Source organism: Coturnix japonica, chromosome Z (assembly GCF_054131305.1).
Source record: "Coturnix japonica strain WE chromosome Z, WE-NBRP24, whole genome shotgun sequence".
Lineage (NCBI taxonomy): Eukaryota > Metazoa > Chordata > Aves > Galliformes > Phasianidae > Coturnix > Coturnix japonica.
In genome coordinates, this window is record NC_140702.1 from 60,405,549 (window position 1) to 60,424,408 (window position 18,860).

Consider the following 18,860-nt stretch of genomic DNA (forward strand, 5'->3'; position numbering starts at 1 on the left):
CTCTGAATATGTATACTGTATTTTCTTCACCTAGCCTACTTTAAGAGGATCTTGTATTCTGGCTACAAGATTCAAATTGTTTTTCCAAAACTACATAGTTTTCTTCACTTTAATATCTGCCATTTCCTGTTGCCGTTTTGAAAATGAAAGGCATTTCCCAAATTTGGGTATATTTTATGTAGATGTTATAAATTGGCTTCAGTTCTACCAATTGAAGGTCTTCTTTTTCCTAACAGATGTGTGTTTTGTGAGATCTCCCAACATGAACATCGCTTTTAATTTTCTGCAAAAGTTGTGGAGTTTAAAGTACAAGTCAGTGTGATGCAGTAATTTAATTATATGGGCAATGACACTAACGAGGAGGAAATCCTGGAATAGGCAGGAGGTTAAGTGGTATTCATTCATTAATAGCCTACATGCTTCCAAAGTGAAAGTTTATTTGTTGCTGTTGAGCAGTGTAACTGTATTTTTAGATGCATTGTTATGGCATTTACTATGCTGAAGGTGACTAGATTGAGGTTTGTTTGTGTGTATGTGTTTGTGTCCTTTTGTTACTGAACTTTTACTCATCAGTCTAGTAATTAATAGAGAGGTGAGTATCCTGAATTTTTAGTGAATTATATAAATATTTTATGCTTCATTTATTTATGGAATAGATTTTCTTTATTTTAAAGGCTTTCTTAATGTCTAAAATTTCAACAACATCCCTAATGGACAAGAATTTCCAGTTGCGGAGAAATTGAATGGGATATAGGAAAGAAATCAGAAATCTTGATTTCTATTTTTAATATTTTACTGATATTTGAATATTTTGATAAGTAACATATTTTAGGGTAGCAGAGGAGTGTAGGAAATGCTTAATTTTATCCAGTGTGTTTGCTTCATATACATGTCCTTGTAGACATAGCAGAGATTTTACATAAATTGAAAGGTAAATGTTTCAAGAAGCCTTTCATTGTCATCTAAGAATATTATTTAAGAATAATGTGCTACAGAGGGATTCAGTGGCAGATGATGTAGATGAAAACACAGGGATGCAGAAGCATGCAAGGATCTGTGTTCACCTCATTCTTCATATCCCATGGGGACAGACAGTGTTGTGTGGCATCTTCACTCTGCAGTGAATTCCTCCCATGAAGTCTCCACCTGCTATTAGATCCCAGTTTTTGTTTCCTTCGGTGATTAAGCTTCATTTATGAGTCACAGCCCACCCCTCAAGTAAGAAAACAGTGTAACTAGTGCCAAATGGAGTTATCTTTCTAAATACATCTTGTTTCTAGCTTCTTGCAGAGTATCCCTTGCCATTGTTTCAAGGAATGTTTTGCTGCATGTGAGAAAGCATAGTTCTCTCTGCTGCCTAAAAGGAAGGGTAGCAGCTGAGTACGCAGGACAGACTGTCCTTGAAATACTGTGCTGTCACCTGAAAGGTTTCAAGTGTCTGTCAGACTGACTTCCAGATGGTGCAAGTTGCTCTTTCTCCTTATTTTTCTCTCCTTTCTTTATGTGGTCTCAGTTTAGACTGAAACACTGCCTCCAGCTGGGACTATGATATGTGCATCTTTGCTCAGAGATGATGCAATTTCTTTGCTGTTACTTAAGAAGGAGTAGAGTACATACTGTAACTGGCTACCTGGGAGGGCAGAGAATTATTAAATGAAAGTATGAACACTATTCTTAAATCCTGTTCTTGGTTTGCTGCCATGTAAGGGATGTATTTTATGCCCTTAGCTTTCCGTGAGACTATGAATGTGTCATAGTTAAAGTATTTTCTTAGAATACCCTGTGACATGATTCTGATCTGATCTTCCAATATTCTTTCAGTAGATTTGCCTATACCATAAGGTAGGTTCATAGTTAAGGGTTGAGAAGAATTTTTTGATATGATCAAATGGTCTTTCTCTATTTCAGTATTCCTCAGCTGAGGCTGCTTGGACTGCAGTCTTGCGTTTGAGCCCAGCTTGTGTTTGATGAAGCAGATATGAAGCTAAGCCTAAAGGAAGTGTTCCAGAAGGCATCTAAAAGTGGTTTGAAGATGTGAAGAGATGTACACATCATCTCTTTCCCTGAGTAGTTTTATAAGAATTACATTTGGAGATCTTCTGGTCAGCTACACTTGTATAACGTGCTTTACTTATGTGTAGGTTTTAGTTGTAAGGTTGTACTAAATCAGCTATCTGACAGAGCTTGAGAGTTTGTCAGCACACTCGCATGTTTAAAATAATTGTTGCATCATAAGGAAGGAAGTAGTGTGGTTTTTAACAGAACATATCCTCTACAAGGTATGCAGACAATCCTTAGATGCAATGCTGCCTTTTACTGTTTTATGATAGGAATCTAATAGCAGTTTTTCCTTTATTTTGCTCAAGATTCTCAGTGTAACTAGTGTGTAGTCATCAGGGTCATTTTGCTTGTCTTTTCAGGCTACAAGCAGAGCAGTAGGACTCCTTTGGTCCCCAGGGTCTGCTCTGATTTTCTCTGAGTGATTGAAAAGTAACATCAGTGGACCAGGGATCTCCTTAGGCAACCCTTTTGAGACTCCTGAATGCTCATTTTCTGGGCCTTTTAAGTTAAAAATTTTATGATTAACAGATGTTTTTCCCATGTCCTTCTCAGTTATGAATGGACTGGAAAGTAATTCATGATCCTTATTCAGGCATTCTGCTGCATCTTGCAAAGGACACATTTTTTGTACCAGTATGCTGCCTTCTTCTACTGTGAATTTGTAAATAATTTATTATCTTTCATTCATCTCTTCAGTTTTCATCACTTCCAAAGTTCTTCAGTAATTTCAGTCTTTTCCACTTGCAATTCTTTCAAATTTTTAAAAAGAAATGTCATTACTGTTCCAAAACAGGGTAAATTCTCAGAGAAAATTGCCTGCTATTTCAGTTGTGCTAGGTTATTTTTTATTTATCTAAAAGATATTAACTTAAAGCCTTACATCCATAGTTTTATGTCATTTTTTTTTCTGTCCTACTTAGTTACCATAGTAGTAGTATCCAGTAATTTGCACACATGGAAATGGATGCGTGCATGTATGCATTTTAAAAGTGCTCTGTTTGTTTTAGATGAATTTAATTGAGCAGAGATGACCATTGTTTAGGCAACTGACAAATTTTACTTCAATGGTTAAGCTCCGTTTATCAGTCAAAACCCATCAAGGTGTGCCGGATGCTTCTGGCAGGTGTTTAACAGTATCTTTATGTAAATGTTCTTGTGTTCTAGGAATTCAACAAAATCTCTTTAAAATGTTTAAATAGTTTTGTTGGGTTTTTTTTTGTTGTTGTTTTTTTTTGTTTTGTTTGTTTTTTGTTTTTTTTTTTTAAAAAACCATTGCATTGAGAGATTGATCATCTCTCACATCACAGTGTTAGAACATTGTTCATATGGTATCTTCTCTCAGCAAGGAAACTACTGCATGAAAGCTGTATGGAGATGTTATGCAGGTTTATTTGGATATGCATAATGTTCCTTTGTGATTAGCTCACCATTCCTTCTTAACCAATAACTGAAGAAAGGAAAAATCTTGCTTCAAAAAAGCCTACACTGTTAATACTGCTAGGCTTGAAGAACAAAAATACCTATCGACCTATATAATTGATCTTCTTTGTGAGTATGAACATGTTTCTACTCCTGTTCCCAACTTTTTTACCTCGTGGATTCTCAGGTCCCATATGGCGATGTGTTTAGCTCCCTCAGCTGGTATACACTGGTTGTAAATACCATAGGAATAATTTTTATTTTTTTTCCATTCCTTTCTTGCATTGTATTTCTGTCCTCCCATAGGTGGCAGACTTTTATTGTATTTTTTCTTCCTGTGTAAAATAGGTGATTTTAGGGCTGATTGAATTCTCTGAGAGAAAATGCTGTAAAAATGCAATCCTTATAATTTTTTCCAGCTTTCTGGTAAGTTTTGGGGTGTTTGTACTTAGTTCTGACAAGTGGTGTGTTTGCACAGTCTTTCCCAGCTGATAAGATAAACTGTTTACTATTTAAAAATGAACTGGTTTCATTTTGTGTCATAATATTCATAAATGATGGTTGAATTCAAGTGTAGCTGGGCTTATTTTTATTTTTTTTTCTTTTACAGCTTTTTCGCTTCCAGATCTTACAGAGCAGTTTTCACCTCCTGATGTTGCTCCACCAATCCTCATAAAGATAATAGAGACAATTGAAAAGAAAGGTAAGCTGAAGAGTTATTTGCCATGAGCTTTTTATTAGTTGTGTGAGCCAAGACTGCAGAATTAGATCCAGAATTGACATCTCCATGTCCTAGAGCTGCTAGTGCATCACATTACTCAACTGATATGAAAATAATCTTGTTTAAGGTTTGTTGTGTTGGTTTATGCTGAGGTTATTCAGACCTGAGCAAAGATAAAGGAAGAAGGGATTAGATTCACCTTGTTGGTTTTTTTTTTCCTGTCACTCTAAACTCTTAAGTTGGTTGTGGAAGAGATATCATTACAGTTAGTTGTGCAAGGCCAAATAAGTAGTATATTTCTCCAAATCAGAAAAGAAAAAATGAACTGAATATTAAAAGGTTAGAAGAACTTGTTATGCTTCAGGAGGCAGATTTTTATTACTCTGGTGTGCTAAGACAGTCAGTGATAATTTTTATGATTAGCCTCTTAGAGGCCTTCACTTTTTTTCTCCGTCTTCTACTTCTTTCACCCTTTTTCTATTTTCTTGGCTTCTCTGTGGTTCCTCCTTTATAGTGCTGGTGAGATTAGGTTGCTTGCTCCTTCAGTGGCCTTGAAAACAAGGAGAATGTGGTATTCTTACAGATGTAGACTGCTGTCCTTGGGTAATGAGTTCTCACATAGTGCTGTGTTACTGGAAGACTGTGATCTTTTACTGAGTGAGAAGAGTTTGCTAATATCAGTGAGAAGGACCAGTGTTCAGCAGCAGTTTGAATAAACAATAACTGCTTCCAGGAAACACCAGTGATAATATTAGATTGCTGGTGTTCTGCTTCCTTGGGTACTGTCTCATTTCTTGTGTCTTCTGTCTTTTCCCTGAATTAACAAAATTGTAAACAGAATCTTTCACATGCAAGGATTGCATTAATGTCTTGTATTCAGGTGCATTCTGAGACATACTATATGATGCATACATCCTCTCTTACGGAAGTGATGTGACACACCCTGTTTACACACTGAGGTTTTAGGCTGTACAGATTGTCGGTGGTAACCCAAGACTTGCCTGTTCCTCAGAAGAGGCTGTATGTCTCTGTTAACTGCACAGAGTACCAAAGGGTGAGCTTGCTTGTACCTTAGTGTATTAATCTCAGTTAAGTCTATTCAGGCTTAACGCTAATTAGGACATGTCAGAATTTCTGTCCTGTCCCATTCCTGAGGTAGTATAGGTAGTATAGCTCAGGTAGTGTAACTCAGTAGAACTCAAGCTTCTTGCTTATTAAATAGGCCTGGTAAAGGAAGATCTGTCTCCAGTGTTGCTCCTGCAGGTTCTTCGCTTTACTGTGCTGCCAAATCCTGACCTTCTGTGGTCATGACATGGAGCACTGCACAGAGTATGGAGGTCTGATGGGATCTCGGATCTTCTGTGGCCAGCTCTATTTGCAAAACCAACTGTTAGCATGTACTGAGTAGTATATTACAGTTTTAAAAAGCAATTTTATTTAGTAGGAGGATGGTGGTTGGGTAATGTTGATAACGTTGCTAGTTTATTCTGCATGTACTTGCTTGAAGAATACAAAAGTGTGTTGTTACATGGCAGCAGTCACTGAAATACTAATACATCCCATCAATTTTGTTTTGAAGGTCTGGAGTGCTCAACTTTGTATGTAACACAAAGCTCAAGCAGCTCAGCAGAATTAAGACAAATTCTTGAGTGTGGTAAGTACAGCTCTTTCCTGAAAAACTAGATGGATTTCTGGGGTCACTCTGATCCCATTCTCTTTGCTCCCCTGCTCAGCTTAGGTATAACTTGATTCTAAATAATATAATAGGACAAATATGAGTATATATACAGCTGCACTATATATATATGTATATAGTGTTTGGGTTTTTTCTTTTGAAGCAAGAGAAGGATACATCATTCTTATAGTGCTATCAGTTACTTTGTTAACAAGTGGCCAATTATTTTCAGACAGTTCTGTGCATACGTATTTGTGGCTGAAGAGGCAATGGCTGAACGTTCCCTGTCTAATACAAAGATGATGACAGAAGGGAAAGAAAAAGATTTGAGCCAATGTTCCTGCAAAAGTTTGGGTTCTCAGGCTTTGGGCAATGAAAATGCTGTTACACCACTAATACCACGTACCCACTCAACTTCTCTGACATATAATTCCTTCTCCTCTGCTGTTATGGTTTTTATACTTTATCCCAGATTATATAGGTGTGGCAACACTTAGCTGCACTGTGAGAGATGAAGAGCTGTTGTAGCAGCAGTGCTTCACCATGCTTTTGCAATAGTGAGCAGTGTGAACTGCTTCTTGCATGAAGAAGCACAAAAATACATAGAGCTAGAAAATGAAACTGGTTACATGACGTGGTGCTAAATGAACTAAGCAAGCAACTCATACTCCTCTCTTCATTTTTAGTAATTACAAATATCAGCAAAATAAACATGAGGTGATGCTGTGAGTTGACCATTCCTTCAAATCAAAAGAGCATCTGCTCCTCTGTTGACTGTAATGGGAGAGAAGAAGTACATGCTTGAAAGCAGAGAGAGAGTATATGCATATGGTGCTAACAACCTAAGCCCTGTTTTTAGCATTGTAATTATATTTCAATCCATATAAATCCACATTTTTTACAGCACCAATATGAGCGTAGGTCTTAATTTATCAAAATCCCTTGTTAATTCTTTAAACTGGTGTATGCTTTTATGAAAGATTTGTCTATCTCCTAAGATCAAGAACTTGTGGTTTACATTTATTCTTACTTAAAATGTAATTAGGTTTGAGGAAAGGAAATCAGGACTTTACTTGTTGGTAACTGAGTCTCTTACTCTGTTCTCTTTAAGATATTTTCAGGGTCTTGCAGGACAGAGCCAGTGTGGTGGGTGTCCAGACACATGTGTGCAGAGAGATTGGATCTTTGCTGCCCACTCTCTTGATTTAGCAGCATGCAAGCTTTGTTCTCCAAGCTGTGAAGAGCATTAATGTGCTGTTCTGCTTGTGGTTAAAGTGCTCTGCATTTTAATTTGGATAACTGCCTATTAGGTTCAACACAGTGCTGTTTAGCTCCAAAATCAAAGCTGTCTTGCAGCTGGCCAGCTCAGTAGACAGAAGAGTTAAGGTCTGTTTTATGACTTTACACTCAAAAAGCTGCAGAGTAGCTCAAGTTAACTCTTACACACACATTTATGTGCAGGAATGGGTCAACACTGGAAGAATCAGGACTTAATTTATGAAATAAATATCCTGGGAGTGACAGAACTGTTGAAAACTATTATGAATTTGTAGTTGGTCAGATTTCCTGACACTTAATTGCTTTTGTAGAATTCATAGCCACAGTGCAAGTTTTTTTCATTATTTTTTCAGAAGGATTCTTTGGGATTAAAATCTACTAGAAGCTTTCCTTTGGGGAAAACAGGAAGGAGCAGGAGGAGCACTGGGTGTCTCACTAACCTCTCTTGACTTTTTTCACAAAATATGTAGGCACACCATATAGCTGAGTTCTCTACCACCCAGTAGAATTTGGTTCAAGCTGGACAAGTACATTATAGAGTTATTTTACAGGAGACTTGACTGGCCTAAAAAGTTATTCAGCGCTGGTATCTCTAGATTCTTCTCCCCGATGTGGCTTTAAACTTTTGGGACTATACTGCATAAGACTTTCATGTTTTAAGAGGAAAATCAAGCTTGCTTGCACTATTCCTGTGTTTTCCTATTTTTAATTTTGCTGCTGATATTCCTTGCTGCAGCACTAAGAAGTAGTGATACTCTCAGACCTTAGTTTGAGTCACAACAATACTGGAAGGATACCAGGTTTTACAAGATAAATCCCAACTGCTAGATAAAACAGTGAGCACCTAGTTCTGCGCATGTGTGTTTGTGTCCACTTACTCACATAAATATTTACAGACATGGGGCCCGAAGTTGTTAATTGAGCTTCCACTCATGATCGCACTAGCTGTCAGCAGAGACCCTGCATTTGAGTGAAGCCTTGATTAATACTTACTTCTTACACAAAATATTTATAGGCAAAACGGAGACCAGTTAAAAATATTCTGAGATTCCATAACATTACCAACATAAAGCAAATCTCTACCATGAGTTCAGTCTAGCACAGTGTATGACTGAAGGCCACACAGAAGTGAAAGTTATTTGTTTCATCAGATGTGAAAAGCCAGGGCACAGTGTTGAGTGCTATATATTCAAGCCTTAATGAAGTGTTTTGATGTTTTAGATTGATTATTTCTTCTGAGTTGTTCATCATAAACCAGATATTAATTAGCAGTTCTGGCTTGTTATGAGGAGGTAATATCATAAGTCTACATTTTTCTTCTAAATGCTCATGTCTTAGAAGCATGTTCTTCTTTCCTTCCAGATGCCTCTTCATTGGATTTAGAAACTTATGATGTGCACACTTTATCAGATGCTCTCAAGAGGTATCTCCTAGATCTGCCAAATCCCATAATTCCAGCAACTGTTTACAGTGACATAATCTCTGTTGCTCAAGGTATGAATACCAGATTGTTTCAAATGTCAAACAAAAAGCTTTTTTTTTAGGATTTTGAGTTCTCAGTGATCCAGCACATAACCCAGAGAACAAGAAAGATTCTGCACAACCTGGCAATATCTCAGAAAAAAATAGACATCTTTACTGTTTTTGATGGGAGCTGTTTCAGTTCAGATCTAGATCTGCATTATGTGCTTAGTTAAGCATAATAGAAAATATATGGGATAGCGTAATTCTCTGCATTTTAGTGGGTAGAATGACTATAGAAAAACTGGGGGGAAAAAATCAAGGACTTATCTGTGTGCGGAAAGCTAATTTTTAACTTTTTATCAGTGCTGACAAAGTAAATGTATTAGAGGTCATGGTGTTCTGCAGTATGTTGGGAGTTACAGATTATGAAGTGACAAATACATGCATGTAAGATTCATCATCTATGGTGCTCATTTCAAACAGACAGCTTACAGGCTTCCAGCTCATCAGCCAAGTATTCTGTTGTATGTCTCAGGACAGGATATTGTTACTGGTAACCTTCAAAGTTAGAACAGCACCTGTGAGGCTTATCTAGTGCATCTCAGAATTACCCAATCATGTGTGACGCTAAACACAAGACAGACTTCTACCAGTACACTCTGAACACATTGTGGTTTTTACCAAAATGCATATCTGTTTCCATTTGACTTCTGAATACTTGTTCTCTTTCTTTTCACCAAGCATTTCACTTCTTTTCCAAAGAAGAAACAAATCTTACAGCACTAAAGAAGGACTGAATTTTCATTATTCTTTTGCAAAGTTGATGCTTTCAAAGTAGTGACATATTTTTACATTTTACTTGCTGAATATTCCCATGCTGATATCGAGATCCTTTTATCTGTTTATTTGCAGATGTGCAGAGCTCGGAAGAATATGCACAGTTGCTGAAGAAACTCATTAGATCTCCAAATATACCTCACCAATACTGGCTCACACTCCAATATTTGCTCAAACATTTCCTCAGACTTTGTCAAGCCTCCAGCAAAAACCTCTTGAATGCGAGGTCTCTAGCTGAAATTTTCAGCCCTCTCCTTTTCAAATTCCAGATAGCAAGGTACGTGGGACATCTTTATTATATTCATAACTTGGGTTAACTGTATACAAAAGTAATTGTAATGAATCGATTCTGTGACGTGACTTACAGTGGGGAGAGTATTCTGGTAAATTTTTCCAATTCTTTTGAATAATACTAGGGTAAAACATTTGTATTTTTCCTGCTTCTTACTGTCTAATCCATCTCCTACAGCTCTGATAATACTGAACACCACATAAAGATTCTAGAGGTTTTAATTACAAGTGAATGGAATGAGAGGCAGCCTGTACCAGGTAAAAGTTATTTCTGATTTTATAAGTTATGCAGAGTCATTTTTTTTAATAGTAGAATTCAGCTTGAGGACAATAAATATTTGTTGCTTTTCTTTCTGTTCAAACAGTGTAAAATGCATAATTATAGAACTATGCTGTTTATATTTTTCATAGTGATGTGTAACATCTGTTTTATAAGAGATTATCTTTTTCGTTAAATCAGCCTAGTATCCATTGTTTCTATAGCCTTAGGATTTTCATTTCTTTTTCATTAAGGAAAGAACACAAGTTTTGTAATTTCAAGACCTGTAAACCAATAAAATGTGTATCATGCTGTAGAGGTGGGAGGAGTAAATTCTGGAGATTTTATTTAATTGTCACTCAACTCCTATAGCTTTCATAGAACTGCAGTAGCTCAGAGATCATCTGAAGAAGTCAAGGCTTTCTCTTTTTGTTTGTTATATATGTTTTTTAATCCAGAGACTCAAAAAATTCATTTATCAATAAACTGCAGAAAATATTAAAAACACATTCAAGAAAATTAGATGATAATCATTTTGGTGCTGTGAGTTAGCATATAGTTTAGTCGATATACTAAAAAACCTTTCTCGTTTATGCAGAAATCCCTCTTTTAAAATCAAATACTTGGTAGAAGCAAGGCAGAGTTGCGTACTGTGTACAAAGGAAATTATTAACATAGGGACACTGTATGTGTTAGATTGAAGTAATTCCTTTTACAGCCTGTTAACAAAGAGTACCTGAGCAAAGGATAGAGCACTGGGCATGGTATAGCAGTATTCACAGTACAAGGTGAAGTTCATGTCAGTAGGATTCATAGGGCTGCTTCAAGTTTCAAAGGGCTGGAACACAGCAGCAGAAAAACAGCAGCAAAAGCCTACCTTATTGCTAGTATTACATGTAGGCACATTCTGTAATCCCCTTCATCAAAAAATGATTAATTTAAAATGTCTAAAGCAAAGGTTTTTGTTCCCACTGCTTTGATTGGAAGGTTTTTCCAACCTTGCCAACTCTATTAATTTGGAATGTTTCCCTTACAGCTAGTGTAAGTGTATTTTCAGCTGATTTATAGTTCCTTGGTATTTTTCACTTGCCTCAAAATAGTTTAGCAGGCATTTCCAGAACCACTCTGCATTTCTGTTCCTAATGTTACATTAAAACCAGGAGAGTTTGAACTACTAATGACTACTTGTATTTCCTTATTAAAAATCTGTAAATAACTGCTTATTATTAGAGAATGAGTTTTTCTTTGCCACACATTTAAAGCATTAAGAAGGAAAACACATTATTGAATCCCTCTGTGCCTGACAGAGTTTGATAATAGCAGTTTGTGAGATTATGTGTTTGCAGGTACTTTAGGATATATAGATTTACGTTGCTTGAGATAGTGATGTGTGGGATAGAGTCAGTATTGTTTCTGAAGTTGCAAAGTGAGAGTTACAGAAGTTGCACTTAAGATCACTTATTTGCATATAGTCCCCAGTTGCTTCATATGAGGAATATACAAAAGTGAAAGGTGTTAATGTTAGAACTACTAATGAGGAAACAGTCATCCTGAGAGTAACATCAGAGCGCTGGAAGAAGTGTGGCTGTATTCATCAGATTCAGAGTTTGATGCTGTATTAACAATTAAGCATTAGTCATTAAAAACAAATATTTGTTTTGAATATTGCCTCTGAGTTAATTAATATTTTGTAATGCGGTTGTTTATTTTGAGGATCCTTCTGGGATTTCTCACAAGGCAAAAATAGATCTCTTTGTGTGTGACAGCTCATCCTGAACAATGCAGTATTTTTAGTAGAACATTTGCACATCTATTAATATGCTGAAAAAAGCTCAGGTATAAGTTTTCGAACTTTGCAGTCTGCATTTAGCTACTCTGCTCTTAGGCACATAAGCCACTTGAAAATGTTCTGAAAGTTTAATCTTTATTGAATGCTGAAGGAGTCTCCAGGATTTGGACACAAGCCTGTGCTCAGCACCAAAATCATTCCGGACCATTTGTAGTGCTGTGTTTTTATAGTTCTCATAGAACTCTGAAAGGTGCATTTTTCCAAATTAAGAACTTCAAGATAATTGATCGCAGTGGCTTGAATTTCCATAAAAATGTTTAGAGGCATTGTAATAAAGGAAAATGTTTATTAAAGGGAATTTATTTGTCACAAAAGTGTTCTGAGAATGACCGTCTATAATAGAACTTTTAAAATTTCAGAAGTTTTAAACAGAAGGAATCTTACTTGTTGAAAATAGTGCAGTGACAATTATGCAGTTATGAGTAAGCCAGTGCTGACAGTTTCTTTTCTTTTTCACAGGCTGAGGTGTTAGCTTCCTCCTTTCTTTTTTCTTTCTGTTATTCTGGATGAAAACATACCATCTAAAATGAGCTGTACATCAAATTCTAGTGGTATCTTAGGCAGTGAATAGATAGAGAAAATGCTTGCCTAGATCTGAATGATCAGAGTAGGGAAAAGACCTTCACAGAACTGTGGGTCTTTTCAATGCCCCTTCACCCACTAACTGTGGGTCTAAATTCAGCACAATAGAAAATATGCCAATTGGAATGCTATAATATATTGGACATCCTATAGCAGAAGTGATGCCTGCACAGTGTAGCACAAAAACAGGCATTTACTGCTAGGCCATTATTGGATTATTATTATTTCTTAGTCAAACAGAAACTATGGTCTGAATTTCTTTTTCCCTGTAACTGCAGCAAACTCTGTATTTTGTTGTTGTTTCAGTAACATTTAGCCCTTCACAAAGTTGAAATACCAAAGCTAGAATGCTTCTAGTGCCTGTGTTTGTAGTATGTATGTATGTAGAAGATGCAGAAGTGTTGCTGACGTGACAAGTAACTCTCTGTTTGACAAAGGTTAGGAATAGGTCTGGGTGGGGAATGTGGAGCAATCAGGGTCCTTCTGAAGTGGAAGAGTGTAGAGCGACACTGGGTGTGCAAGAAGATGTATTCTAGGGCAGGGAAGTGAAGGGGAAGGAGGAAGATGTGGACAGCAAGAGGAACATGGGGAGCCAATGGTGGCATTGTGGCAGGGGCTGGAAGGAGCTGCTGCATGGTACCCACCTTGAGACTGGCTGTCCCCTTTGTATGATAAGCACAGGGATATGGGTTTTACTATTCATGAGGTCATAGTTAAGAAGTGAGATAAGTGAGAGTGTCTTACATCTAACTGCTGGGGATTCAGTGAGAATCCTGGTAGTATCACCAAGGTGCAGGCATTTTTCTTTTAGCTGTACAAAAGATCAGCAAGATTAGCAGATGGTAATCAGTGGGGTAGGGGGGAAGGGGAGGTGTTATAGAGGCTCTTCCTTTTTTTCTGGAAATCTGTCTCAGTGGTGCCCTGAACTGTGCTGGTCAGGTTCAGCTCACAGTCCTGCCTTTGGTGCACAGGGAGGAAGGTATGAATGCTGCCCCTTGTCTGAACTTTTCATCAACATATCATAGGTTTTGCTGGGCTGTTGGCTGTGCAGAACGTGGTTTAGTGTGTGAGCAGGGGCAGTACCTCCCCTGGGAGAACTTCATATCAGCTGTTGTGCATTGGCTTCTCACCCAGCAGAGGGCTCCCCTTTTAAGCTAATGGAAGTCAGGCTTCATAACTGGTGTGGCGAAGAGCAAAATGTGCTGATGATGTCATCTCTAGCAATGCTGATTTCTTGCATTAGATCTTGACAGTAGGGCATACTTTTTATTTCTAAATACCAATTTGAATGTATTCAGTAAAACTGAAATATGTGGCATTGTAAGAATTGCTTACAGATTAATGTATGTTAATTTATATTTGTACATAAGTGTATGCAAACCAGATTTGATCAGTCCTTTTTTCTGCTTAATGCATCACTTTATAGAAATAAATCGGTTATTGATAGATGAGCACCGTGCTTAAGACTGCAAAAAGAAGTATGCCGTTGCTTTCTGTAAATGCAGATCTATTGATCCAGTGGGCACCACTCAGTGTGTTGAAATTTCAATTTGAATAAAAGTTAAGAAGAGGTGGTTGTGTGAAAATGCTGGAGCCTGCATGTAAGAATCTAGTCTTTGGGCAGTATGTGTGGTTCCTTCTGCAGGATGATGAGATGTTCAGTTTTGTACAAGGCAGAGGAATAAAAAAAAAAAGAAAAAAAAAGACTGGACTTAGGAACAGAGTCTTATATTTCATCTCTGCATGTGTACCCTTGCTTTTTAAAATGATAAGCAATGAAATGAACCAACTTTGAGTTGTCTTATCTTCTTTGAAAATGTGCATCTGTATCTTGGCCCTATTAAACAAAAAAATTGTTATCAAGCTCTTTCCTAATTTTTAGCAGTAAATAGGAGGCAAATCAGTTACCATCAGGTTCTACACTATTCCTCTGCTGCTGCTGTGCAGTGCCATGCACAAATGAGCATCTTCATATGCTGCATGCTGTCCATTTATGATGGCACTGCTTTAAATTTTATGTATAACCAATAATTGTTCCTGTAGGCAAAGGCTAAAATTTGGAAATCTGGGTGATTTTTATAGGTAAAGTTAATCTATCAGCTATAAAACATTAAAAATGTGCTGAAGATATTTGAGATTTAATAGTATAATAAGTATAAACAAACTTTGGTAGGTGCAGTATTTTGTAGCACAGATGGGTTTGGAAAGGGGGAATGTTTGTGGGGTTACAATTTCAGTGCTATTTGACTGCCAGAAAGAGCGCAAACACGGCTCACAGGACTCTGCTACCAGAAGTTCTCAATTGTTTCCAAAAAGCAGGAACAAAATACTCACCCTCATCTCCTTCCTCATTTCTCTGAACTGCACCCTGTGGTCTGCTGCTTCTCTTCTCATTTTGGATGTACTTCCTTGTAAAGGTATAGCTGGCAAAGAAGTTAAGTTTGGTGCACAAAACGGAGCAGGTTCTTCAATTGCTGCTCCATTCTTTAAGTCAGATCACCACCAAACAGTAAGACAAGGAAGATAGATTTGACCTGGACTGCTCCCTCTCTGGACAGTCCCTTTTCCCACCTGCCTGCATGAAGTGAGTAACCTTGGCGTGCTGGCAAAAAATATGGATACATAGAGGTGTTTTCTCTGCTATTTGCACTTTACAAGAACTGGGTAAAATGCCTCACAGCTTCAATCTGAGGGTTTTCATGCAACACCTGTATTTGTGATACAGAGAAGTAGGGGATGCTGTGGTTGCAAGCAGGCTGTTTTGCTCGCACAGGGCTGGCCTAAGAGATGCAGCTCTTTTCAAGGAAGATTTTGATTGTTTTATTTTTCTGCAGAAAGTGAGCCACTTCCTGTAGTTAGTTTGTTCTTAGCGTGTTTCTTCAGTACTGCACTCAGCAGCAAGTTACAGAGCCTATTTAGGGCCTCTTACAATGGTCTTCTCGCTTACTTAGCTAAAATGAGAAAGTTAGCCCTGCATTGACCACTTGTTGGCTGATGACAACTTTTACTTTGAATTTGGCTCCCCTCCCCCACCTGAAATCCCTGGCTCAGCAAATATTTGAACCTGCCCAAGTTAATCATGAAACTGAGATCTTTATCTCTGAGAGACATGCAAGCTACTGAGGGTGGTGGTTTTCTTTTTTTTTTTTTTTTTTTTTTTTTTTACAGTACTAAAGTCAGGTTCACTTTTTAATGATGAACCAGAGTTAAGTGGATACCTTCTGCAGAACACAGAGCTGTAAGCAGTTGAGAAGAGGCAGAAGGCTGGGATTTTCTCATTGCACGTTGCAGAGATTTTGGTGGAACAGTGGTTGGAAACCAGTCTTGTTTTTCAGAATTATCTTCTGCTTCAGAGAAGTTTTCCTCAAAGAAGTTCTTTGTTTTGCCTTTTTATTTTGTTAAGAAAGATTTTCATGAGAGGAAGCCAGTTTTTCAAGTTGCTGGATTATCTTTTCAGACTGCATTGCAAGGGCGAGCAGTTGTGATGCATAATTTACAAAGTAAGTGAATTCTGAATTTCTTTGTGTGTTTTTTCATCGCCTTGTGGAATTATTTTACTGTAACTGATTACCAAGTAGGGATTTTGTGGTCTTAAAATATGGGAGTGAAGGTCAGGTACCTGCAGGTTACGCAGGGAAACGCCTGTCTGCCTCCTGTCTTTCCCTGCCCGCGAGCGAGCCTGCCCTGGGCTGAGCAGCAGCCTGCTTGTGCAGCACGGCAGACTGAACTCAGCCACAGGAGAACTAAATTCTCCTGAAAGACTTCATTGACCAGAACAAAAAAGGTTGCTGAGCCCACATTTGACCTAAGTGCAGCGATGTAGTCTTTGCAGGCACTCTTTGTAACCTCATTTAAATAATTACCTTGGCAACTCAATGTTTAGGTAGCAGGTGGGCAAACGTTGGAGCGTGGTGTCAGGACTTGTGCATGGGATGAGTTCAAGTATCCTGTTTCGCTTTGAAAATGGAAGGAATCTTTGGAGCATGTCTACCTAAGCAGGGAGGGGAGTCTGCTGCTTCACAACAAATTTGAGCTCGTTAACATATAAAGCAAACCAGCGTGCATTTTTTGTAACTGTTAGTAATGCAGACATGTTCTGATGTGTTAACGCTTGCGTGAAGGCGGTGGGCTGGTGAGGGGAGCAGAGGGAGGGGGGGAGATATGTGTGAAATCCTTGGGAAGGGTAGAAATTGTCTTAATTTTTTAATGAGTATTTGTGAGATGATAGAGCATGTTTCAGCTGCAGCAGGATTCCTTATGATGAGGCACAGATAGTTGCTACAGTTACCCTTTGTTGTGGTTATTTTTGGCATCTGGTTTTCTGCTGCCATAGAGGATAGTGAGGGTGAAGCATTCGGATTGCTTTCAACAGCACTCTGCTTTGGAATCAATAGTCTGTTCTGTGTGTGTTTCCCAAAGAGGTCTGACAGAGCAGCAGCCCGTGGTGGGGGGTTGGAAGGAATATTTCTGAGCACCAGGAGTACATGGGAGGCATGAAGTCAAGTTTGGAAGAGGACATTAAAAAAGGACTCTTGCTTGTAAAAATAGTTAACTTGGCAAATATCTCAATGAGAACAGGGTAAAGACGCGGTGTGAAAAGGTAAACTAAATCCTGTTGTATCCTGACAGACTGGCGTTTCATATTCAGCAGAATGATTTTTCAGGATCTTAACTCAGTCTTTTTACTTTCTTCCATAGCGTAGGAGAACCTGGTGAACGTAAAGCTACAATATTTGATGTTTAGGTTTCAAAATGAGTTAGTCCAGATCAATTGGAATTGTATTTTATTATAAACTGATACCCAGGGGGAGGCATCTATTGCAGTGCAGCCACTTTATATAGTAATTCTAGGAGCATCAGATCTGTGTGCCCATTAAAATACAGAAATCTGTACAGTTTGAAAACCTAATCCATATTTCATTATGTGGACGCATACATGCCTAAGTACATGTGTGTGTAATGGGTGTATAACGGATACAGATGCACACAGACATGCACGCAGAGTCATGCTCTTATTCCCTTCCCCATCATTAGCATGTACAGAAACCCTCCAAAGCCTTTTTAACGATAAACTCCAGGCATCTGAGTAGGAAAATGGATCTGAGAAGTGACCTACCTATCCATAAAGGGAGCTGCGCTGTGTGTGAGCGTGCATGTGTTGTGTGCGCGTGTGTGTGAGAGCTACGTGCTGCAGCATATCAGCCTTTTGTCATCCTGCCAGCCTTGGACTGTACCATGCTGCAAAGTCAGGAGAACGAAATGGAAAGAAGGGTGTGCAAGGAGAGCCTGCTCACGTCTTTTTGCTCGTGATATCAGGTTTATATTGCGGTTCTGCTAAATGCCGGTTCTTTCTGAAACTGAAATTGTTTTAAGATTAATGTAGGACAAAATGATGAAACAGGAGTGGTCTGGTGACATTATTTTGACATGATTGGCTGAGGATTATGATGTAATAGGTTACAGTGCAGCCCCTTATAGGTTTTAAAATGAATTCCAAGACACCATTACAAAGAGAGCCTGACTCTTTCCTTCTATCTGAGCTTACTCAGTGAAACTCATACAAATGTACAATACTGTTTGGAATATGGAAGAACTGGATATAGAATATCCTAAGGCAGATATAAACTGTGGCACAGACTTGATGTTTTACATAGAAATGGATCCACCAGGTAAAGCTGCAGTCTTATTATGGAAGACTTAATTCCTTTTCATCTGTATGGTAGCTGCTGAAAAATTCGTAGTGGATATGTAGGATTTATTTACATTGTCATTGATACAAGTACTTTTTTTCCTTAATAAGAATTAAGTTGTGTTTTAGTGCATGGTTATAGTAACTAGAATCATAACCTGTAGAAATACCTGCCTGCTTACTTAATTGATTTTTTTCTGAATTGATCTGTTTCTGTTTTGATTTTTTTTTTTTCTGTCTGTTGTTCATTTATTTTATAATTATTCTTTGCTATATTTGTTCAACGCTGTGGCTAAAGAGAGATGCTGTAATAGCACTTATTTTCCAAAGCAATGATTATAAACTGTTGGTTTGGATTGTTTAGGAAGAACTAATTTTAAAATAAGTTAATTATTATTAATTGAATTCTTGATATCACATCATCTTTTCATATCATGTAAAATACTGTGCTCTCTTTATTTTCATTGCATCATCTTTTGCAGGCAGTATAATATACATACAGGGACATTCATAAGGAGTGTAGTACTTAGTGAGAAAGTAAAAGAGCTGGGATGATTTTTTATTCCTGACCCCAATATAGTCCCCCTTGCTAGTAAGTCAGGAGTGCTGCAGTGTCTTCCTCTGGCACCCACTGGTATACGTATGCATCTTTGACATTGAGGAAAGGGGATGTGGTTTTTAATCAGCTCTGGCATTTGAAATACAATTTATTCTGAAGAATTCTGAGATTAACAC

At 37.8% G+C, this 18,860-nt stretch overlaps 1 protein-coding gene across 6 annotated transcripts in view; it reads left to right on the forward strand.

The window, feature by feature from the left end:
- The window catches only part of PIK3R1 (phosphoinositide-3-kinase regulatory subunit 1), a 58,092-nt gene that overhangs the window by 28,408 nt on the left and 10,824 nt on the right, over positions 1-18,860 (forward strand). For 4 of the 6 annotated variants that reach the window (XM_085529900.1, XM_085529901.1, XM_015848593.3 and 1 more), the window contains 5 exons: positions 4,091-4,183; positions 5,781-5,855; positions 8,517-8,648; positions 9,531-9,732; positions 9,925-10,004. In XM_085529900.1, coding sequence (XP_085386026.1) covers positions 4,091-4,183; positions 5,781-5,855; positions 8,517-8,648; positions 9,531-9,732; positions 9,925-10,004 — 582 coding nt within the window. Of the gene's footprint in view, positions 1-4,090; positions 4,184-5,780; positions 5,856-8,516; positions 8,649-9,530; positions 9,733-9,924; positions 10,005-10,111; positions 15,937-17,646; positions 18,106-18,860 lie in introns of those variants that run through there. The other 2 variants (XM_015848596.3, XM_015848595.3) reach the window with 2 other exon arrangements.